The 25,124-nt window shown below is 43.6% G+C and overlaps 1 protein-coding gene across 1 annotated transcript in view; it reads right to left on the reverse strand.

Moving 5' to 3' along the window:
• The window catches only part of LOC108797623 (adhesion G protein-coupled receptor A2-like), a 159,478-nt gene that overhangs the window by 69,323 nt on the left and 65,031 nt on the right, over positions 1 to 25,124 (reverse strand). The window contains exon 3 of the mRNA XM_018569246.1: positions 5,283 to 5,354. Within this exon, the coding sequence (XP_018424748.1) occupies positions 5,283 to 5,354 (72 nt within the window). The remainder of the gene's footprint in view (positions 1 to 5,282; positions 5,355 to 25,124) is intronic.

Here is a 25,124-nt window from a genome sequence, read left to right on the forward strand (position 1 = left end):
AGAAAGGGAGGGAGGAGGAAAATGGTGTTTTCCAGGCTTTACCTATAGTCTGTTTTGCTGCTGGGAGGACATGTGCTGGTGCAGTATTTCATCTTTTTTCATCACCAGCAACAAGATTTTTAATAGTCAGAATGATGGATCTTCTGCTGAAAGTTGCTGCAAACACTCAACAGATTATTTCCTAATTTTAATTCCATTTCAGGTCAACCAATAATATTTTTATGAGGCAGCAGTTGATATAGAGTTGTATTAATATTTCAGGCCTTGTTTGTCTACTGTAAAACTTAATTAAGTGTTCCAGTGATAAGATAAAATAAATGTATTTTAAAAATGTCTTTAAACGCCTATGCCTGGAGAGTGTGAAAGTTATAGTAGGCTATTATTTTAATGAATAATGTATATAAAACTTATATGTAGCTAATGTTGAGTACCAGCATAGTGGTAGAAAGTAGCAGAGACATGATATAATGTTGCTGCATTCGAGAACTAAAAGATCCAACAATAGGAAACATACACTGAAATGGGAAAAATCATGCAGAGATAACTATAAATTATAATATTGTTGTAATTCTTGTAATTATAATATAATTACTTATATTATTTTATACCTACATATCTACAAGATTTTCAGACTTTGGTTTAATGTGGGTGGGTCTGAAACAAAAAAATGGCAGTCAGTTCCAATTTCCCTCCATGCACTCCATGTTTCCTCCTAAGAATGCTGTCAATTGCACTGAGCAATACATGCAGTGACGGGCAAGTTGGTGTGCTCTTCAGCAGCGATTGCATACATTAAATCATGGGTCTCAAAGTACTGGCTCGCGGGCCAATTGCGGCCTGCGAACCGGTACTGTGGAGCCCACAGCCAGCTGACTAGTCAGGTACGCGGTCACAAACCACGCACCCCACTTGCGTGAGCAGCTACACGGTCTGCATCTCTGTCAAATGCAGACCGCATAGCTGATGCTGGCTGTGCTGACGCTCAGTTCCTTTTGGCCGGAGCTCAGAGCACTGGCCAAAAGGATGGATTAGTAAGGTCTGCACCAGAAAAAGGTGCAGACCTTAATAATCAACCACCAGATCACCAGGCAATGATGTGCCTCCCCCTGCAAAAATGTAAGCAGGTGAGGGGGCTCTTTGTTCTATTTGTGTGTGTGTGTGGGGGAGAGTATCATGTTTTATGTGAGGGGGCAGGAAACAGGGTAAGCATATTATTTTATGTGTATGGGGGGCGGGGAACAGGGGGAGCATATTATTTTGTGGGGGGGCGGAGCGGGGGAAGCATATTCACACCTGTATGTTTAGGTGAGATTAGGGATTTTGGGGACTTGTGTTTTCCTGCAGCAGGAATCCCAAATGTGGTGTTTACATGTGGCAGCTGTCATGTATTTATGTTAATTATCAGGTGACAGCCACTGCATGTAAGTGCCTGCACACTGCAATTAATAGTATGTGATATGATTACATGCAGTTATGAATCATTCTCCCCGGATGCATCAATCGTGCATCCAGGGATAATGATTGATTCTTAACCTCATGTAATCATATCACATACCATTACATGCGGTGTGTAGGCATTTACATGCAGCAGCTGTCCCTTGATCATTAACTGGAATGGGTGACAGCTGCCGCATGTAAACGCCACAATAGGGATTCCTGCTGCAGAAAAATGCAAGTCCCTGATGCAGGAATCCCTAATCGCACCTAAACTTACAAGTGTGAATGGGGCCCTATTGTGTGTATATTAGTGTTTGTAATTCTGGTTGTGAGGGGTTGTGCATATTTCCATTAGTGTGTAATTTAATGTGTGCGTATCTGTGTGTGTGTGAAGTATGAAATTTGGCAAGCGGTCCCCCTGGGAGAAAATAATATGTCCAGTGGCCCCCGAGTGAATTGCATTTGAGACCCCTGCATTAAATTCTTCCTTCAGTTAAAACTAATTTGGATGGAGTGGTAAATCTTTAGAGCCTTAGTCAAGTTTTATTACTGTCTTTGTCCCCACTAGGGACATTTTTGATCACTTTCTGTCGGCCTGCCCCTTCGTAAGGAATTGAGAACAAATGTTTTTTAATGGATTAACAAACATCAACAAACCCTATCTCAATAGGGTGGAAATTGAAGCTCTGTCATGTTTTTATTGCTACAAGAAATATTTTCTCTCATTTCCTGCCCAATTACAATTCTGGGGCAGGGATATGACAGGGTATCACAAGGACTGGATTTAAGGAACTCTCCTTAACAGGGAAAGGCAACAATAAAAACCTGACAGAGGTTTCAAACTCTTTCCAATGCCACCTAAATCTAAGAAAAAAACATTTTGGTGGAGTTGGGCTTTAGGGGATCCTTTGTTTTTCCAACAGCAACCAGCAAAAGCAAAAACTGTGGAAGAGACAAAAAAGAGATATTTTTAACATGTATTGATCGTGTAGTGTAACTAAAACATCACTTTGCCACAATAATTCCTGTGTAGGGACCCTCCACTTGCCATAGTTGCCAGTGGTGAGGGTGGGCACATACATTGTTTGGCCCACAGAATGAGGGGGAAGTTGTTGCAGCATGTATACTGCACGAAAAAGGGTAGGTATGGCTTTTCTAAAGTAGGCAAGTTTAAAAGGTGCGGTTAAAGTTTTTCCTCCATTTGGGAATTAAAGTATCCTATAACTTCTCAGCCTCTCCTTCTGACAGTACAAATTGTATTTTGCAAGTTGTCCCATTTATTAATTATTTATTTACACTTTTTATTTATTTATTTACAATTACATGTATGCTGGAGCAGAAATATGTTCAAAAAAAGTGTGATCAGCACACAAGCACCAACCAAAATACAGTGTAAGGATAAGCCTCCAGGCTTCATTCATACAGGCTTTTGTAACACAGAGTGGGTGTAGGCTGGTTTGCTATGCAGACTGCCCACTCTCTGACACTCTGCACAGCAATTAAAAGACTGCATTGTGGTTCTAAAAAACAGACATCGCTTTTTAAAACCAGATGGTTGGCAACCATAAAAACAGCACGCTTCTAATGGACTCCCAGTGAGGATGGACATTCACAATAATTTATTATGGGAAGATCTGCAAAGTTGCATATTTGCAGCCCTCCCAGCTTGAGACAAAATTGGTAAAAGGATATATCAGAAGAGCTAAACAACTCTAACTATGTGAAAGCTTTCTTATAGAGCTGAGTTCCAGTTTATCTATCCCAGTATGAAAAACTGAACACAGGCTATTACACTTTAAATGCTCAAGCTTTTTTAAACATTTTTACCAATCTGGACTGGAATAGCTTCAATGAATGTTTAGTTAATGACAATATAAATCAACTTAAATGCTATATCATTTTATGATTTGTGTCACACCTGTCTGCTACTTTAACAGAGGAGAACTGGGTTACGGGCTAGGGAATAGTAAATTGTAATACCTATATATAACCGCAGATACTTGTTACGCCTACTGTTTTTCAGAAGCAAGAACAAAATGTGCTCTCCAAACAATTAAACATGAATGACTGTTCAGTCTACTGTTTAATGGCTTGAAAACATATAAACAGCTTGAACACATGTAAGCTGTGAATTTACAATCACAATCATCTCTACAAATATATAGTCATGCTCGTTGATTTTCAGATTGCTCTCTAGATTAAATGATAGATATGGAGCCAAAAGTGCTCAGCTTCAGTAAATCCTATTTGGAGCTTAGCATCTGGATAATTTTTATTTTATGAAAGTTTTTTTTTCTCCTTTCGGCCTTTAGCTTAGGTGTAAAACAGCGGTTCTTTTAAAAAAAATTGGTGCAAGGATGATGTGCGATATGAACAGATCAGATCATTATAGGATAGTTTCTTATTGGTTGCTCTGGGTTGTAGTGCATCATCTTTGCCCTCTGCATTGTCCAAATAAATATGGGCTTTGGGCTTGTGTGCTGTGATAACATGAGTTGGAGACATTGCTGAGATCATTCAGAATTTATTAAAAGGTGCATTTTGCCTGGTTCAAGCGGGGTTGGCATTCTAAAAGCAGAAATCATTAAATGGCACCTCCTCTGTAAGACTATACCTTGCCGTGCGAGTGCTTCTGCGCATGTGCACAGGCCTGTCTTCAACATAACGTGCGTGCGAAGACGCACCAACGTGGCGCACAGGGAGTGACGCAGCTTCAGATTGCCAGTCCTATGGATCATTGCTGAATGGTCTTTCAGCTGTTGTGTGTGTTCCTGTGCCTCTGCCTGTTCCAGTGCTCTGCTGCTTTGACCCAGATCTACTAGACTACGCCTGACTGCTGCCCGCCATGACCTCTGCTTGCTCCTAGACTACTCTTCTGCATGTCGCTTTGTACTTCGCTGCGGGATCGGTGTTGACCCTGGCCTGCCTGACTCCGTCCTGCTCCAGCCGTGTTCCTGGTGATCTTTCCAGCTGTATCTACACCTGCTTCCTGCTTCCTTAGAGACCAGCTTCGGGACTTACCCAAGCACAGTGCCCGGCACCCTCTGGCACTGGTGCTGCTCTCTGTCCTCTCACTCCCTGTCTCCACTCTCAGGGGTGTGGGACAAGAGTTGCCAAGGAGGCCTCCTCAACTACTCGGTTCTCTACCAGGTACGCCATATACTCTTTGTGTAATGACATACACTAAATAAAATAATAAAAAACGGATAATGGTACTTACAACCATGATGAGGAGATTGGCATAAACAACATCAATCACCAATTAGTGAAGCCTTTTTCTGTTTTCTGTTTTTCACTTCAAGATCCCCCAGTTGAGGTTGAGAGGGCTGCCCCCAAGTGAAGTTTGGATTGTGTAGACAACAGTGTGGTGACATCAGCACCGATTTTATGTTTGGTTTGGAATTCTCATAGACTTGTTTTTGAATGCAAAACCTGCTCAAAACGAACAACAGCCTGTCAACGCAAGCTCTAAGCCTTATTGTGTATAAAATGAAGGAATTAAAAATAAAGAATTTTCTACTGGAAAAAGTAGCAGTGATGTTTTGTCCACAAAAATCATTTAAAGCTTTAGAACATAGAAATATACCTCTTTATCATACAACATGGCTGCACCCATGCCATGTATAATTACAGTGAAAAGTACATTGTCATTAGGGAATAATGAAACATTTCCATTTAGTGTTAAATCCTTGTAGTACATCTACCCCCATCTAAAAATCACTGTAATAGTTTATACCCAGTGCCAAGATCCACTGTTATTGCTTGGTGACATATTGCTGTTCCCTGTGGTAAAATGTCGATGTGAACACAATTTACAAAGTAATTCAAACAGAATTAATACTTACAGACACCTCAGTTCAGAAAGTCCATAAAAGGCCCCCGGCTCGATGGTGCTAATCAAGTTATTCCTCAGATCTCTGAAGACAGAAATGTAGACACAGCAATTAATTATCAGGCATACAGCCGATTGTAAATGAACAACAAGCAAAGCATCAATTGACATTCACTTCAGTTTACCATTGAATATGAAATGCAGAATAAATAACAATAATGATTGGGAATTGATGTGACAGTCACACCTTTCCACCAATCAAAACCTGGCCTTTCCAGACTGCTGCTTTCTGGTACCTAAAGCAGTGGCCACTTTGAGATGTGACAAAAATCATTCTTGACAATGCAGCAGGTTATTTCAAGGTTGACAAAGGGGAAAGCGCACTACGAAACATGAGATGCTTCCTCCTGTCTTGCTGTTAGGTAATAATGACATGTATAGTTGTGAAAGTATAATAAAGCACTGAATGATAAACTTGCCCTTTCTGAATTGTACTGTAGGGTGTCTAAAACAATAGTCGAATGTTGGCAGCCATATTGGAATCTCCATCAGTGCAGCTGGTTATCTTCAGCCAGTCTTTTAAAGAGACTCTGTCACGTACTCATAAGCAAGCACATACAGTATCTGTGAAAAAGGAAATAAAATATTTGCCTCTCTTTCTGCCCACATCCCTGAAAGCTGCTTCAACTTGGACAACTGGTCTCCTAAAGCCTGTATTGAAGTCAGCACTTCTAGGATTAAGGATCTCCACCTCACTGCAGAAGAAAGTGGTGATGTGGAGATCAGCAAGAGGAACCATTGTGGGGAAAGTATTTTGTTTCTTCTTCACAGGTATGTGTCTTATGAATTTTTAAGCATATGACAGGGTCTCTTTAAATCTAGGACCATTTGCTAATTCACTGATGTTGGTTATATCCTACACATCAAGCAATTAACCCCTGGTGAGTTCTGCCATTTTTTAGTCCATAATACTACCTATCATGTTTAAGCCCTGAAGATGGGGAGGTCTCTGAACCCTTGAAACACTTTGGCTGTTCTGTGTTGTCTTTTATGGACCCATTCTATTATTAATTGCTTTTGGAATCTCATACTGTCTGTTTGGTGCTCTCATTGGACTGTATATATAGATATATCTTCAAGTCTAACATGTCTAACATCTGCACAGTCTTTTCATGGTAGTTTTTCAATTAAAAATTATATAAAAAAAGCAAATCATTTTACAACTTTTGTAAACTTTTGCAGCCAGCACCAACACTGAATATCTCACTATTACCAATGCAATCTAGTGCGATATTAAATCTTTTAACAAGGTTGTATTTTCATGTATTACTTTAAGAGTCTAATATATTAGTATGTTGTTTATTTTTATTAATTATATTAACAGGCAAGTTTGGTTTTCAGAAAATGTACAGAGAAAATATGGCTTCCCCCATATTCAGATTATGTGATGTACATTGATGAGAGAGATGGAGAGAGAGGGAGAGGGAGGGAGAGAGGGAGAGAGAGACGGACAGACGCACTAACAGGTCTTGCAGCAGGAGAATTTAAAGCAATCAGCAAAGATTTATTTTGTCTGAAGTTCCAACGGAGCTTAGGCCACCTTTCTTAAGGCCTTGTGGTCCTGAGGACTGGAGGAAAGCCATGGTTGGCTGGCAGGGAGTGGATGCACAGGTCTCTGTATCATGCTACACAGACTGGCACATCCACTGCCACCCAGGGTTGTTGCCGTCAGGATAGGTACAGGATAGGTAGGTACTGGGCTGGATGTGGTCTGTAATTTGGAGACCTCTGAAAACCAAAAGTATCTTCTAGGGCAGTGGTCCCCAACCCCCGGGCCGCGGTCCGGTACCGGTCCGTGGATCAAAGGTACCGGGCCGCCCAAGGAACGTGTGCGACTTTCCATGGACGAGAGGTTTAAGGCCGTGACACACTGCAGGCGAAGCAGCGCGGCGCACAGGCGAGCGGCGACTCGCGGTCCTTCGCCTGCAGTGTGTCTAGTGATTACCGATCACCCGCTCTGCCCGGCGACAGCGTGCGTAGCGCAGCGTCGTGAGATGAAAAAGTTCATCTCCAGCCAATCACAGAGCGCGATGCAATGAAGGCATCACAAAGCGGCAACACGCGACCAGCCAATCAGATCACTCAGTTCTGAGTGATCAGTATTTGCCTGTGTCTGTATTTGCTTGTTTGCAAATGCGTCTTGTCAGTCCAGAGGAGAAGTGTCTGTGGTAATCTAGGGCATCCAGACAGCCACAGAGACCACAAACAACCACTTTATACATTTTCTGTGGATCAAAGTTTTCTGTATATTTAAATTAATTTCAAATGGCTTCATTGAAGATTATGAACATTAACAAATACATCTACCATCTTCTGCATTGCATGTGGATCATGTCATGCAGAAGACAGGTATACCTTTACAATTATCCAAAGGAGAATACAGGCTGGAGAAATGCTGGTCATAGACGTGAGGCAGAAAATAAAAAAATTAAATATTGAATGTTCTTGAGATAGATGTGGGGGGAAATCTGACATTGCCACTCTCTAGGGAATCCTTGTCAGTGGTTAACTGTCAGATTTTCACCTTGTATAATACTTGAAGCATTAATATATTCTTTCTGCTCCTTCATTGTGGGTATATGCTGTTCCCAGTTTAATATTTGTTCTGTGTCAGTGCTAAGCTGCTGTAGCAGATTAAAGGTACACTCCAGAGCGAAAGAGAAAGTTTTCCACTTATAACAGTACAATACAAGGTGAGGAACCATTAAAGGGGCAGACAAGACATAGAATATTGGTTGTACTTTACTCAGATTGCCAGTGCCACAAACACTAAAAAGTGGTTATAGACAAGGCTATGACATAGTTTGGTGATCTTCTAGAAAAGAGAAATTGTAAGAGTGCTTGCTATAGAGACACTACAATGGTATACATGACTGCTGTGCCACTTCAAGACACACATTTCTGTTGCCCAGCTTACTGAGGGCCTACAAGGTGACTCCAAGGTGCCCAGTCTAATTGCACACATGAGAATTTGCTATATATCTGGGAAAATGCCTCTAATACACATGTATATACCTATAAAAAGGACGAACATCTGTTCAGCTTGCAGCTCCACTTGCTAAATCCCTTCATTTACTGGTGTCCTCAGTTTATGAGTGACCCTGAATGTGAACCTGTGAAAACATTGGCCAAGTGTTCCCAGGTCCTTAGCACCACCCTCTGAAGTTTAACAAGATGAAGGTTCCATCATACAATCATGACAAGACTTCTGCCTTGCAGCAATTAGATCCTTGGTACAAATCTTGGCCAGGGATCTGTCTGCATAGAGTTTGCATGTTCTACTTATGCTTGCGTAGGTTTCCTCTGAGTCCTCTGGTTTCCTGCCAAACTCCAAAGACATGCTTTTAGGTGATTGGCTTTTGCCTAAATTGACCCTGTGTGTGTTGATCCAAAAATCCCAACTGCAGCCTCCTATGGAAGACCCTGGTAACATTTGGTTTAGTAGCTAATGCAGCTCTTGTAGGCATTTCAGGGAATGGAGCCATAGAAAAGTAAGGTTCCAATGTAAGAAGTGCACCAAAGGTCATACATAACACATTCATGGGAGTAGGGAAGGGTTGGGGAGTGTCTGCAGCCCTACCCACAAGCACAGTGAGCGTTTACATATCTAGCTATAATTGATTGTACTAAATGAATGGACTATACTAAAAGCAGCTGGAAAATAAGTCAAGAGGACTGTCTGTTTTTAGAACAGTTGCAGTGTTTCCTTCGTAGCATTTCTTAAGCCTAGTGTTGTTTCAGTCAGTACACATTTTTTATTATTATTGCAGCAGTTACATGAAAAGGATTTTGTTGTGACCTTCACATTTTACATGCATACTGTTACATATTTTTGGATACCAGGAAAAGTGAGTAGCATTCCTTCTTAACCCCTTAGTGACCTGTTTACATTTGTAAAGCCGACTGTCGGCTTTACAATGGAAGCAATTCTGGTGACTCAGCTGTCGCCAGATCAATTCTCTGGGACGGTAAATGGGCCGCCCCCTCCCCGCCCGACACCCCTGCCGTGTTTCAATGGCTCCTCTGCCTCTCCTACGGGCCCGAGACCTGCTTCTTGGGTGTCGGTGGGAAGCTGGGGAGGAGATCGGTGAACGTCCATTCACCGATTTCCTCCTCGTTCTATGGGACCGGGAGCTACTCGTATTCCATCACTTCCGGTCCCATAGCTGTACATAGATGCACACAATTTTTAACCTGGGCTTGTTGGGTATCTATTTACTCATTGAAACCTCATATTTTATTTTCTATTTAACAATGTGTATTTTATTGTGTTTTAACTTGAGTGCATTTTTTTACTACATTTTTGGGTTTGATCATATGTTGCGCTAATATTGTGCAACATAAACATTTACAACTGCCAGCATTTTATTCTACGGGGTCTTGGCTTTCAGAAAATATATAATGTTTGGGGGTTTGAAGTAATTTTCAGGCCATGGGTGCAAATAACGAAAAAAGGCTTCGGTCATGAAGGGGTTAAAGACTGCCAAAAAAGCTTAGACCTGATAGAGAGTAAGGATGGGCTCGGGCGCGTTCGCAGCTCCACGTGCCAAGCCCGCCAGGTCAATCACAGCCACTGAGACATTTCCCGATCTATGCAGCTGCGGACCTAGAAAATGTCTCAGTACCTGTGATTGGCGCTGTCAGCTTCCTGGCGGACACGGCACGTTGAGCTGCGAACACGCCTGAGCCCATCCTTAATAGAGAGTCCAGTATTTTCTATCAGACATTCAAGAGGGAGGTAGTAAAGTTCAGGTACTGTGCACCATGCAGAGCCTTCATATACTGTATCCACTGAGAAAATATGGCTGCTTCAATGCAGGTTTAATAGCAAACCAGGTTTTTATAACAAGATTGCTTATTGATAAAATAATTTAAATAGATCTCATCACATCTACATGCATAGAAAAAAAAACAAGGTTGAGATACACAACCATGTATTTCAATGTAACCAAAGATAGGTCACAGTCTAGGATGGCAGGGGGGTGGCAGATGCCGAGAACACATCATGTTACTGCCAGTAACATGATGTAATGAAAGGGTTCTGCCTGCCAGTACCATCCACTGTGTCTTTGTCCCTTATGCAAAGGGGGAAACTGTCCCTTTCAGTCTCTCTGCCTTTTGCTTGCTCTTTGTGATCATAATGTCTGATCTGGTTAAAACTACAAAACTTTAGATTTTTATTAAATTATAAAATATCTGCAATACAACAATGTTGACTACATTCAAAAATTAGATACAGGTTTGGTATGTTAGCACATATAGGACTTATACAACATCATCTACTAAACCTTAGAATTTTTCCACCTTGGGATCGAGAATGTCAAAATGGTCACATCGGAATGTAGCGGTAATTAAACCTCCCTATGTGAATCCCACAGTGAAAGTATCCATGTCAATCAACATTTCCAACATAAGAATAACTCTGAGAAGGAACATACTATACTAGAGGGTATCTATAAGGGACTCCTATGCGGCCATCTTCCTCCGCGGTCGGCCACGCCCCCCTGGTTAAAACTAACTAGTCCTCTGGGGTAGATGGGGCAGCTAAAGATAGCTGGTATAGGGAGACAGGAAGTATAAATCTGGCCCCGTTCACAACCTGTGGGCTGGATTAGAATGGTAGTTATATATAAAAAAAAATGTAATCCTCCATTTCCTCTACTTAAGTGTATGCATGCATTTTTCATAGAACAAGATTATAATCCCTGTTTTTTATTGCTACGTTTGATCCTACAAGGGAGATTGATCCTGTCTTCTTGTCATTGCCATTGAGACATAAAGTGTTGTAAAATCTAAAAGTTTAGCATTGTTGCCACCAAAAAATGGTGCATAGGGGCATCTGTTTTGGTGACAGCTGTCTTAGGGAAATTCGCCTTACTTGTAGAGATTTTCTTCTATTTGCTTTTATATTTCCCATACAAGAAGTAAAGGGAAATCTCCAAAATGAGACACATAAGAAAGCAAAAAATAAACTAACAATCATACCTACTAACTGATAATATTTATGTCCCCAAAATCAGGGGCGTCCCGAGGCTGGGTGACACCCGGAGCGTGACGTCATTGAGCATGCGCGTGATGTTGTTGCATGCATGCACAATTACGTCATTGCGCATGCGTGGTCATCTTATTGACGTCTGCCATCTTGGTGATGGACGCCGGCAGTGAGTGGAGGGGACACTCACAAAAAGGGTATGGTAACTATAACACTGCAAGGGGTGGCTGTACATTTATAGCTTAAAAAATTTAGCGGCAGGAAAGAGAGGATGCCACAAAAGGTTAAGATAGCATAGGCGCCCAAAGTGAGACCAATGAAACACGTTGAGATGGTGTTTTTTTTTATAAATTCTTTATTTATAGGTATTTCCATATTTGTATAAAAACAAAAGTAAAACAAATAACAGTTGTACAATTAATACAAAAGGTAGGTCAAGGACGACTCAAATAGTCATAAGATAACATGTGATAACCACCTTGTAGAATCAAACGCACGTCAGCTTAGCAATAAAACTTATATACTCTGCTCCATTATATCACGTGCTCATTTATGAACTTCAGACACATAGCTACTTCATTCATGCTTATAAACAAAAATGTTGCAAGGCGGTTAAGTGAAGAATGAGAAAAGATTGTGGAAAAGATGAGAGGGTAGTAATGGTGGGGGAAGTACAGATATCTCTCAGCGAACATCCAGTGGCTCCTGTTCTTACCTCTACATGGCCTGGCCAGTGGCCTGGCTATACCGTCAGCCGTAAGAGTACTCCAGCTGGCGGTTGTCTCGCATCACCATCCCAGGTAAGCCCCAGAACGCCATGGGGCATCCATGGTCCGCTTTCACATCTCCCCCAGCAGGGTTGCGTAGTCTGTGGATGAGATGAAGTCCGTCCAGTAGAACCAGGTGCGATTGAACTGTGTCACTCTGTGCCTAGCAGAGGCCAGGAGATCTTCCATCCTGTAGATCTCCCCCACCCTCGCCAGCCACAGTGAGATCGGTGGTGCAGATGTGCGCTTCCAATACAAAGGTATGCACACTTTCGCCGCACTAAGCAAGTGTACCAAGAGAGATCTCTTGTATCGGCGTAAGGGCATGGGGGCCAAGTGGAGCAGGTATTCAGCCGGATCGGACCCCAAGCTAACCCCAGTCAATTTGTGGCATATCTCCGCCACTTTACCCCAAAACTCACTGAGCCGTGGGCATGACCAGAATATGTGCAGTAACGATCCCTCCTGCTCCTGGCATCGCCAGCAAAGCGGTGAGCACTGTGGAAACATTTTATGCAGGGTTTTTGGAACTCGGTACCATCTGGATAGGATTTTAAACCCTGTTTCCTGGATATTACTGGAGATGGAGGCTTTATGTGCCATCTGGAAGATCCTATCCACCTGAGGTGCGGTGAAAGTGGTTCCCAGATCCCGCTCCCATTTGGCTATATACACCGGCTGGGAAAGACCAGGTGGGTCGCATAGCATACGGTAGGACACCAACAGGCCATGGCGTGTAGGACCCTCCAGCAGACAAACTTCCTCGAATGGGGTCAGGGGAGGTATAGCCTGTGACTGTCCCACCACCTGAGTGAGGAAATGGCGTATCTGGAGTGCTTTCCAGAAAGTCATTGGAGGGGAGGTGCATGTTTGAATGTCTCGAATAGATAGGAGTCCCGCACCTGTACGGAAATGGTATACTCTAAAACTGCCTGACCGTATTAAACATTTGATCTCCTTGTCATGGATTGAGATGGGAAGGTCTGGATGTCCTAGCACTGGGGTCATCATGGAGAGATATATATCCGATTGACAACAATTCCTTTCTACTTTGCAGATGGCCAGGGTGGGGCCAATGAGTGGGTGGGCACGGAGGTGGTTCGTGTGTTTCCTATTTAGCCACGGTAAGCCCCCAAGGGGGACTTGGGAGCACGCCTGTTCCATGGAGATCCAACGTTTCTCCGTCCCTCCCTGACACCAATCCATCACCCTGATCAAGTGAATTGCCTTGTGATATTGTATGTTTTGGCCGTGACATAAGTAGCTGGTTCAGGCGGTGGCCCTTCTGTGCCCACAGGAAGTTGCCAAATTCCCCTTTCACTTTTTTCAGGAAGCAGGACGGGACATGCACCGGCAGGGTCTGCAGGAGATAGAGGAGGCGGGGCAGAACGTTCATTTTGAGAATGCTATTCCGTCCGAACCAGGTAAACATGTTTTTCGTCCAGAGCTGTAGGTCTACCTTTACCTTAGTAAGGAACGGTGGAAAGTTGGCCGAGAAGATCTCCCCAATAGTAGATGTCAGGTAGATCCCCAGGTATTTAATGCTATGGGACGCCCACGTGAACGGGAAGTACGAAGAGAGGGAATCTATGACTGCGGTGGGCACGTTAAGGTTCAAGGCTTCTGACTTCTGCAGGTTAATCACGAAGTTGGAGAGGGCCCTGTAGTGTGCCAGCTCTGTGAGAAGGTTTGGCAGGGACGTAGCCGGACTCGTCACAAAAAATAGCAGGTCATCCGCATAACATGCCACTTTGTGTGTCGCTCCCCCCACTGAGAGTCCGGGAAAGTTTGGGTTGTTTCGTATACGGCACAAAAGGGGCTCTAGGGTCAGCACAAATAGGTGGGGGGACAATGGGCACCCCTGTGGTGTGCCATTGAGGAGGGAAAAGTCACTAGAAGTCACCCGGTTGAGTCTTACATATGCTGTGGGACGCGAGTATAAGCTATCCAGCCACTTGGAGAACTCGTTCCCCACTCCCAGGTAGGTCATTGTCGTCTTCAGAAAAACCCAATCCACTCTATCGAATGCCTTTTCGGCATCCGTAGACAGGAGAATGGTGGCGATGTCCAATGACCTAGCTAGGTGGATGTCGTTCAGGGCCCGTGTCGTATTTTCTTTAGCTTCCCTACCCGGTATGAATCAGAGATGACAGCACCCATATTCCCTGGTATGGCCCACGATGTTCCCCTAGGTCAAGCCTGTCTACCCCTCCAGCGATAGGGGCGGGAGGTGGGCATCCATCCGGAAGGCACAAGGTCCCCCGCCTGGGCAATCTGCTATCGGGGTCCCCAATCCCTCCCGGCTGTTTGCCCAATCCCCCCCCGCCCCCCGGTAAGGCGCCCAAGAATATTCCAAAAGAGCATCGGGGTCCATAATCAACATAAAACTAATATAACTTGTGCATGTATCAACCTGCATCATTAAGCCAAACCATTTTAGTGGACCCCCGGATTCAAGTGCCCCGGGTAGGTCCTGTATACCGTCCAGTCCCCTGGTAATCCACCTCTGTTCCCCATCGGGAGCTGCAGGGTCTCTGCGAGGATGGGCGGATTGAGCCTCGATATGAGTAGTAGCCTCAGGGGGACACGGTAGGTGAGTGCGACAGACATAACACTCTAGGCTAAATTCCATGCCCACCCCCAGGAGTCATTAAGGCAGTCCGGATACAGTTCGTACGTCCATAGCTACAATCCAGGGATCATCTATTTCACGCTCCTAGTACACCGATGGATGGACTCAGTCCTCTCTGGATGCAGGGCCTCCGCGGTCTCGGCTCCAGTCACCCCGCGGTCTGCGGGATCTTTGTCTCCTGGGTCTCTGGCTGCCGGGGGGGGGGGGGGGGGACTGGAACAGGTTTACATCCCACCATGGAAAACAACATGTGGAGTTGATCCGGCCTGTGTAACGTGAAACTGCGATCTCTATGTCGAACCAGCAGGTGGAAAGGATGGCCCCAGCGATAGGATGCGCCTGCGTCCTGTACACACCTGAGCACCGGTCATAGCTGCCTCCGCATATAGAGCGTGTGGCTGGAAAGGTCTGGTAGGAAGGAAATGGAGGCGCCGTCGAAGTCGACCGTTTTCTTATTTCAGGCTTGGCGCATAACCTCCTCTTTTAAAGTAAAGAAGTGAATGCGGCATAGCACGTCTCTGGGTGAGCCGTCTCATGCGTTAGGTGTGCCATACACTCTGTGCACCCTGTCAAGCTCCAGCGTGTGGGTCAGCTTCCTGTCCAGCAGCATGTTTAGGATCACAGTCACAGTGGATCGGAGATCTGCTCCAGAGGTTGCCTCTGGGATACCCCTAATGCGAACGTTATTTCTGCGGCTCCTATTTTCACCATCGTCCACCTTGAGGCGGAGGACTGTCAGGGCCTGCATCTGGTTAAGCTGCGCCAGCTCCACCGCTTGCAGACGGGCGTCATAGGAGACTCTAACAGTTTCCAGTGATGTCACTCTGTCATCCACCCCTTGCACCTGTTGTCTGCCTGCCGTCAGCTCCTGCTTCAAGGAGCTCTCCAATCGCTCCACCATAACGGCCAGGTCTGCCCTGAGTGCCGCAAACATTCCCCTGAGCTCCTGACCTGAGACCGGGGCGTGCGTGGCCACGGCGGATGCGTGGTGGGTACTTGGTGAGGTGTCCGCTCACGGTCTCCTGGGGTCCTGCACCGGGGAGTCCATTGGCCGCTCGTCAGCAGATGAAGTGGCGTCGTCGGGCGCCTGTGGCGGCGACTCCGCCGGGCTGCTGCAAGCTGGCGAGGCCTGTCCGGGCGCCATCTTGGATCTGCCGGCCCGCGGCTCAGAATCCAGCTGGGTGAGGAACTTACGAAAGTCCGGCTTTGGCAGGAGTTTCGAGGTCCCCTTACCCTTCTTCTTCTTTGACATTGTCCTAATAAGGACACAGTATTTGCACGCTGGACTGCTATATTGGACCTCGAGGCACAGAGCTCACGCGCTGCACGTCCTCACAGATCCATGTCCTGGCCATGCCCCGGAGATGGTGTTTTATGTCTATCTAATTGAAGAAATACCTACAGGGTTATTCACAAAGCTGCTGAAGGCAGCCGAGTAAATAACCCACCCGAAGTGAAGTGAGCCGAATGCTGTTCGGCTATTCACTTCAGGCTTGTACGGCTGATTTCAGCCGCACATCGACTGAAATCAGCCGTACAACGGCTGGCTTTGCCTGCACTTCGGTCAGCCAAAAAATGATCTGCATGTTCGGCTGAGCCAAAGTGCAGACGGACTTCAACTCAGCCGATCCAACATCTGGATCGGCTGAGCCGAAGCTCTGGCAGCTCACTCGCTGCCGTTCGCCCCCTGTTCACATAGGACATTTGGCTTGGCTATTCTGCTCGGTACCTCCGTGGTACCACCCAGTTGTCATTGTTTAATGACAGTTCAGCGCCCTCAATGTCATTTGGGGACGCTAATCTGTAATTACAACTGGGCGGAGCCAGCCGTGAGATCATAGCGGGCACCGCCTTCGGCTCAGCTGAACCGCTCGGCCGCCTGCGGGAGCTGTATGGGCTATAGTGAAAAGCCTGTACAGCGGCCCTTCAGTTTGACTGAACCTGGTATTTCTAATGGGATGTCCCACAACCATTCCTATGTAAGTATTGGTCATCTATCCCACATCATCCACCTGAAAGATTTTATTTCATCATATTGTCTAAACTACTATACTTATCAATCAATACACAGTCGGTTCTCTCCTGGGACTTTTATCCTCACTCTTCCTATCCTACTTTTTCTGGAGTTTTTTTACTGTCATTTAAATTTTAATACAAAATTTAAAAAAAATGTAAAGCTTACCACAGGTGATCACACAAAAACCATTGTAAGCACCACTGGCAGTGTTACATTTTGTCCCAACCTTTGCACTCTTACTATTGCTGATTAGCTTGGTTTGTATGTCAGTGTGGAAAATATATAAGTATTGGTATGTGAAACAGAAAAAAAATGCAAGCCAAAAACTATTCAAATGACCATAAACAGTTACCAAATACAGTGCTTTGAATGATAGCTGTCCTTGGCTGAATAAGACCCAACATTTTTGAATTACATGATTGGCCCCAGTTCAGCTGCTGTACTAGGGACCCATGGAATGTATTACTTATTGTATTTAAGAAACATTTGGATCATATTCATAACCCACAGAATGATTTTCTGTGTTTTCATTCAAACGTGGTTTGATAACTCTGGGAAAGGGCAGCCCAGAAATCAGCATTCCTCGATATCTGGCTGCAACTCAACACACACTAACCCCATTGTAACCAATCTGGTTGCAGTGAGGAGTTCAGTGCACCCAGCTAATGATGGGAATTTTACATGTGGATAATTTGTGTTTACGAGGAAGAACACTATCTACAGTGTTGCTGTGTGTGAATAGTTCACAGACATTGTCCCTTCTTCCTGGCTACTGTAACAATTTATCTATTCAATTCCAACAAGAACCAGGACAGCAGAAAAAAAAAAAGGAAAAGCGGAAGAGGAATGGGGGAAGGGGTAATAATCGGTTGCCAGAATAAAGTCAGTCAGAAAGCTATATAGCGATTCTTAGAGTGAACCTTTTGTCTGTAAATACATTTTTCTCTACCCAAGGTTACATGATTATAATTTTCTCAATAGGACAATTTCTCTATAAATTAAGACATGTAAAATGCTTCCACAGGGGAGGCTGAAGGAGTCAAGCATTCACAATGTATTTGTCTACTTTCATTTCTCCCCTGTTATTATGTTTATTCTTTTTATTCTTTTTTGTGCACTTTCCAATAATCTATCCCATAGGAATTATATTTGCATCACTCAATCATCAAAAGGAAATATGGTGCGGGGGAGGAGAGGCAGTGTAATGTACTTAAAAGCACTTTGTAAAATTAATTCTTTAGAACTGTGCTTTATGTTACCGAGTTCCAGAATGAGCTTATTTATATTGGTGGTTTGGAGGTTTATTGGCGGAGGTTTATTTATATTGATGGGCTTATTTAATAAACCAAAGCCAAAGTGTGCTAACACATAGCAACCAATCAACCTTCAACTTTCATTGTGCCCATAATAAAATTATATCTGATTGGTAGTTATGGGGATATCCACTTTGTGTCTCCTTTTCAAGGCTAACAACATAGAGGTGCTCTAAAACAAACCTAAAGCCAAAACTTTATTCATTTTGGATAGAGTGGAGAACACCTGTTAAGGTGCCTTCATTATGGAGATTCACCATCTTATTTGTCCTGGTGACTATTATCACCAAGAAGGAAAGTGAAAGAAAATTACAAACTTGGAGTTGTCACCAGAATAGGGACTAGAGGGGAACTCTCCCAATGGGGACACTAGTTTTGTTGACACCCAGAGATTTCAGAGATTTCCCTCAGTTTGGTTAGGAGGGATTTCCCCTCACTTCCGGTTGTAGCTATGGGACAAGAAGTGAAGGGAAATCTCCCTAATGGGACGCAGATGGTAAAAAAGAAAATCTGACAGGGTTATAACCCTTCTTTACACTATGTTTAAACTTTTGGCTTTAGTTCTACTTTAACCACTTTGCGTCTGGAGAAATGTTTTACATTTTTGCACACACGTTAAAATCTAATTTTTTGGCAAGAAAACTGCTTAAATAATTAAAGCAGAGGCCCTGCTAGCTGTGTTTTTTTTTTTGCTGCACAAGCGTTTTTATTTGCACAAGCGTTTATCAAATCGATATCTTCAGGAAAAAATACACTAAAATTAATTTAAGTGCACACAAACAGAATATAATGCCCACTTTTTGGTAAAATATATAAGATGGCATTGTATCAGGTGAATAGGTCCCAAACATGTCAAGCCTCATTATTACACACACTAATGAAATGCCAAAAAAATGACAGGACCCAAAATTGCCCATTGGCAACGCTTTAAAAGCCTTTACTGCACAATGATTTAGAATTAACAGTGAATAAAGGCCCTATAATTATTATACTCAAGCCAATGTTCCTGATAATGTGTAACATGCGTGGTGCAATTGTTTGGTTTTTGGACACACACTCAATGCTTATGTAAGTGCATGTATGTGGGGGGATGGAGGGTTTAAAAAAAAATCTGTGGTTTTTGTTTAATTTTTAGGTCATTTTAACTTTTTTTCTTACACTTAATTTGATTGCTATCAAATAGGGAGCTAACAAGTCCCCTATGTGTTAGCACAGGAGGAAGTGACCGGCACTCTTTATGAAGATATCAGGGCCTAATGTCACCTATGGTCCCCTGAGAAGCTGAAGAACCGCAGATTATGTTTACTAGCTTCTTATCTAGCCACAGCAGGCACAGAAATGACAGCTTAAAAGTGGAAGTGAGAAAACCATCGCCGCTACCAGGTTCAGTAAGTGCACTTCCAGTGGCTGCTCATCCCGTACTGAACCAAGCCACACACTTGCCATGCCAGTCCCGTGGGACAGTGAAGCCCGGGATAGCCAGTAGTCCCTAATAGCATTAACTAGGGATATCCCGATACCATTTTTTCAAGACCAAGTACAAGTACAAGTACTTTCCCTCTGGTACTTGCCGATACCTTTCTTAACCTCCCTGGCAGTCTGATTATGTCAGTATTTTTGAATGTCAAAGCGGTACATTGTTTTGCATAGAAATTTGTTGCTTTATATTGTAGGCCTGTAATTCTTAGGAATAACTCACTTTAATCTGTCCAAACAAGAGTCTAGTAGACATCCCTGTTATGATAAAGTTTGAAACCATAAATTATATTATAATAAATAATTATAAAAAATAAACCAGCAATAGTGGACTACGGATCCCATCAATCCATGATTATACAGCAATGGAGAACGGCAAGAGGCTATAGAGGACTACAAATCTCAGTAATCCATGATTTTTCAGCAATGGAGAATGGCAGCCAGCAATAAGGGATTGCTGAGATTTGTAGTCTTCTATAGCCGGTGGCCATTCTCCATTGCTGTATAATCAACGATTATACAGCAATGGAGAATGGCCACCGGCTATAGAGGACTACAAATCTTAGCAATCCATGATTATTCAGCAATGGAGAATGGCAACCAGCAATAGAGGACTACAGATCTCATCAATCCATGATTATAAAGCAATTATACAAGGCTGGGTGCAGGTCTCACCAGGGCTGTGTGCATATCTCACCAGGGCTGCATTTGGGTCTCACCAGGGCTGCCGGTGCAGATCTCACCTGGGAAGGAGGAGGAGGAGATGTGAGGCTGGACTGGTGCTGTTAGGCTGGGTTCACACCTAGGCGTATCGAATATGCGTGTTTCGTGTCACGCGATTCGCTGTAAAAAATGTGCGACAAACACGCGTTTCCGAGGGCTACTTGGCTGTATCCCAATAGAAACGAGTGACAAAACTGCCCCAAAGAAACTCCTGTACTTCTTTGGGCATAGGGCGTTTTGTAGCGCGTTCATACGGCCTGTAATATGCCCAGCTGTGAACCATACCCATAGGAAATAATGAGACTTCGGTGTTTGAGCGTTTTGCAGAGCGTAGGAACGCGCTACAAAACGCCCAGGTGTGAACCGGGCCTTAAAGACAGCTACAGCAAGGTCCCCAGCAGGCTGCCTGAGGTCCCCAGCAAGCGAGTACAGTACTCATGAAAATGCCCTGTATCGGCCTGATACTGATACTAGTATCGGTATCAGGGCATCCCCAGCATTAATCTAGTGGATGTGAACTTACGTGAGGGATTTATAGATTCACAAGATTTCGACTTCATTCTTTTTGTGAGATCTGCCATTTTGTGTGAAGAAACCATTTACTTTATATATAATTGAACATTTAGTCTTTTCTGTTGCTTGAAACCATATAACCTTTCCTCTAAATTTATTTATGTTCCCTATTTTGTTAATGCATGTGACTGTTATCTGCTAGAATGTAGATCATCTGGATGTCTGACATGAAAAAAATGGGTGTTTCACTATGCTACTTATTCCGAGAATTGACATTTAAGTTACATTAAACGCAGGAATTAAATCTTAAAAATGTATTCAAGTACTTTAACATGTAACTTATTTATGTATCACTCAGCTGTAGATCCTCAAATTATCTCTGAATTGGTGCTGATACTGTCCTTCCTTCTGGAGGGTGGCTACTTTTGTTCCCATGGGCAGGGGTGCCAAAAATGGGGTGTCACCCAGAGCGGCTACCGGGTGACATCCGGATGAGACATCAGGCTTCACGCACATGGGTGATGATGTCACACGCTGTTACCTGTCGGCGGCCATCTTGGTGATGGACACCAGCAGAGAGGGGAGGGGATGTTCCCCCGGCGGGATAAGGTATGCCGCCAGGCCCCGTCCTTTCTCGTGCAACTGTCGGGCTCTTGGTCCATGACAGAGTGCCCGACTTTTCCGAGGGGGTGATACTAAAATGACTGTCAGTCACGTTGGTGTCATCCCTCCAATGGTGTCACTGCCAAGTGACGCCACTGCCCATGGTCCATTTGTGTGTTATAAAGTAGCCATCACTCCAAGCTCACTCCCGTGATGGACTACAATCTCATGCTTAGTTTACTAATTTGTAATTAAAGTCCACCATTGGAGCGGGGGCTACTTTACAACACACACAGGGACTATGGGGGAACAAAAGTAGCCACCCTCCAGAAGGAAGGACAGTGTTAGCACACATTCAGAGATGATTTGAGGATCTACAGCCGAGTGATACACAAATAAGATACATTTTTGTGAATAGGTAAGGTACTTGAATGCATTTCTAATATTTAACTTCGGAGTTTAATGTCACTTTAATGGTTTAATGTTCAAATGAAATATGTTCTTTTGATTGGTCATAGAAAAGGCAGCATTTGACTAGAAGACCCATCAACATGGACCATTAGAATTTAATCAAAGAATGAAAATCTTACAGCAAGAAATATAATCGCACTACTTTGTAAGCACAAAAATACAACTAGAAGACCTGTTTGTTTTTAGGCTCTAGTTAGGCTGGTCCAGGAATTTTCCGACCATGTAATTATAAACAACATTCATTTTTACTAGTAACTCACTGAAAATTGCAGTATGATTATACAATCATGCACTGGCAAAAAGATAGCCCAAATGAATAATTGCAATATATTAAACCCAAATAGCCTCTTCGATAGTCAGTTGTAAAATTATGCACAATTAATATTGAAATAAAAAATGTTCATGCCGAGGGAATATAATATGTGATTTAGCTTGTAATTCAGATATTTGTTTAAATGAATGGCTAGCTACAAAAAGAGAACATTTGAATCTTTATCTAAAAAAGTATTTTGAATACAACTACTATTGAAAATATATTATACAGTATGTGGGAGCCCTTCCCAGTCCACTATATACACACAAGTAAAAGATGGCCTGGATCAAAGTATTCTGCCAGCCAACATAACTTAAAAGTATATTTGTCCTGGGAAAAATAAACCAAAATCAATACATACACAATTTCATATCTCTATACTTGTTCCACATTAGTGACACAGAAAGGATTGAGGGGCACGGGAAACCATCAGCAAGACAATCCGGCAACTAGCATTTTTAGAAAAAGAGGTCAGTAATGAGTATGACAGCCTATCAATTTCTTTAATGACAGATTTCCCTCTAATAACACTTAAACCTGTTTTACCATCATATATATATTCATAGTTCCACTTAAAGAAAAACCTTATTACAAGAGAATGCAGCAAAAGACTAATATATTATTATAGAGACTGATGTTGGAGAGACATTGCCACTTGTGAGGGACAGAGAAACATCACTGTTAAGGTGGCCATACACTCTACAACCATCGCAAGACTTTAGTCTTGCGATGGTTGTACAAGGATGAAAAAAACGTACGATCTGCCTATCTTGGACAGGCAGATCGCACTCTCGATCATCGCAAGCCCGCCCCCCTGCGGGGCGGGCTTCCGATGACCGCAATGCTGAACGGGCAGTGTGCGCGTGCGCACACCGGCCCGCTCGGCATTCGTCTTCCGAGCACCGTTCTAACCAGCCGAGAATCGTACGATTCCCGGCTGGTTTTCGAACATGCTGGTTCGACAGAAGACGTGCGACCGTACAGTAGAAACGGTCGCCCGTCTCCGTTCACACTGCTCGATTATCGTACGAAAAACCGATCACATACGATTATCGTACGATAATCGTGCAGTGTATGGGCACCTTTAGATGTTTCACTGCAGCCTACTTGACAGGACCCCACCCGCTGGACACTGAATGATGTTGTGTCTGAAAAGAGTGCCAGTCGGCTCATTCCTTTTGGTGTACAAATCTAAGTAAGTGCTGCCGTGACCTTCCTGCTATAGGCTCACCCCCTCCACTTCTTGTCTCTCCTCTTTAAAAAAAATGGCCTGCTCTCCTTTGTCTCTATTCTCCCGGAATGGTTTGCAGGGCAGACTGATATGCAGTTCCACATTTTCTGTACAGCCACATGCTTCATGTAGTCAGTGTCCCTAGGAGGATTTTGGCAAGTCCAGATGTTACACACCCCATAGAGTAACACTCATAACATTCTGCTCCTTGATGTTTTCTAAGTCCACGTTGAGGCAGCAGCTCCTCAGAACTTGTCACCATGAGCTGGGGTGTAACATGGCTCTCCACATATTACCCCTGGGCCAGCTCTTGACACCAATCTTCCTCCACTTCAGCTCCCCCTGCCCATTCCATTCATCTGCAAAGTACAGCAGCAACTCCTACTGCTGTTTAGGCTTGGAGAGGTAGGGAGCTCCTCTGAACCCCCAGCATAGTTCATCCCATTTGACACTTGTTCCTCTGTGGTATTAATTAAAAACTTGGCATTGTGGGGGAAAGATTGCCGACAGCGTGTTACACAGGGCTGACAACTGACAGCAGGAATGCCATTAGAATCATGGGGCGCACCCAGCCTTCCTGCCAAGCCCCCAGGCTGACCTGAAGGAGCCCGGGGCTGGTACATGAGGGCTGCCTGTACCTCCCTATCAGCAGCCCTGACTACCAACAGCCTTTTTTAAGAGGGACTATGGAGCTACCTCTGTTAGAGAGACTTCTCAATGGAGACACAACCCTGTTACAAAGACTGCCGTATGGGGAAAAATAGTGAGACACAGTCAGAGATTGAACAGGTAGAGCACTTCCTCTGTTACATTAGATGTAGAGCTGTGGACCAGGCTAACTGCATTAAATGAATACTATTAATAATGTGCTTTTCCTGAAATGGAAATCACAGGTAACGTGTCTCGACCACAGAGGACCCAAGGTATCAGGTCTCTGTAGTCAGCCTTATCTGATTACATGAAACAGCTCCCGAATCTGCATAGCTCTGCAGATCAGTGAGGATGACATTGTCATAAAGTACAGTGTAATGCCACCTCACTAAACCACCGCCATTCAATAATTGCAGGTCTTGGAGCACATGCAGAAAATACTGGTCTATGTTTAACGATGCCCCTAACCATTGTACTTCATTAGGAAATGTTGGAAAACCCAATTAATTTCTTCACCGTCCTTCACTGAGCAGGTACGTTAGCACTGTGTGTTGTACAAGTGTTGACAATGGCATTTCCTGAGTTCCGATTATTTAAAACAATCGGGAGTATTTCTGTATAGTCAATCCAAGATTATTCTGTGTACTGGATAGCCTCATATTATATCTATGTCGTTGATTCAGAATTGAACATAAAACAGTATTCTAATTTTTGTCCACAGATCTTTCACAGTTACGTGCCATTTGTTCAGTTCAACATTTCAGTTAAGATAGAAAATAAGCAGATTGTGTTGATATTTTTTTATAGTCCAGATCTCCAGGAAGTGTATTCTAGAAATCCTTAGAGGTCAATGAACTTGAAGGATCTGCATTAACTTTGCTCGTTAGTGAACTCAGCATTGACTGGATCTGCCGTTGTCAGGATTCTGGCATACGTCTCTCAATTTACACTCGCTATATACAACTGTGAATGTTAATTGCTTCAGACTGGAAGCCCAAATGCTTTCTTAATCTGTTTATATTGAAAAGATAATTTATTTTGGTCTGGAAAGCCTGAGATCCACATGGCTGTTACAGAATTCATTTGTTTGTAT

The sequence above is a fragment of the Nanorana parkeri genome, unplaced genomic scaffold (assembly GCF_000935625.1).
Source record: "Nanorana parkeri isolate BGI_ZX_2015 unplaced genomic scaffold, ASM93562v1 scaffold1312, whole genome shotgun sequence".
Lineage (NCBI taxonomy): Eukaryota > Metazoa > Chordata > Amphibia > Anura > Dicroglossidae > Nanorana > Nanorana parkeri.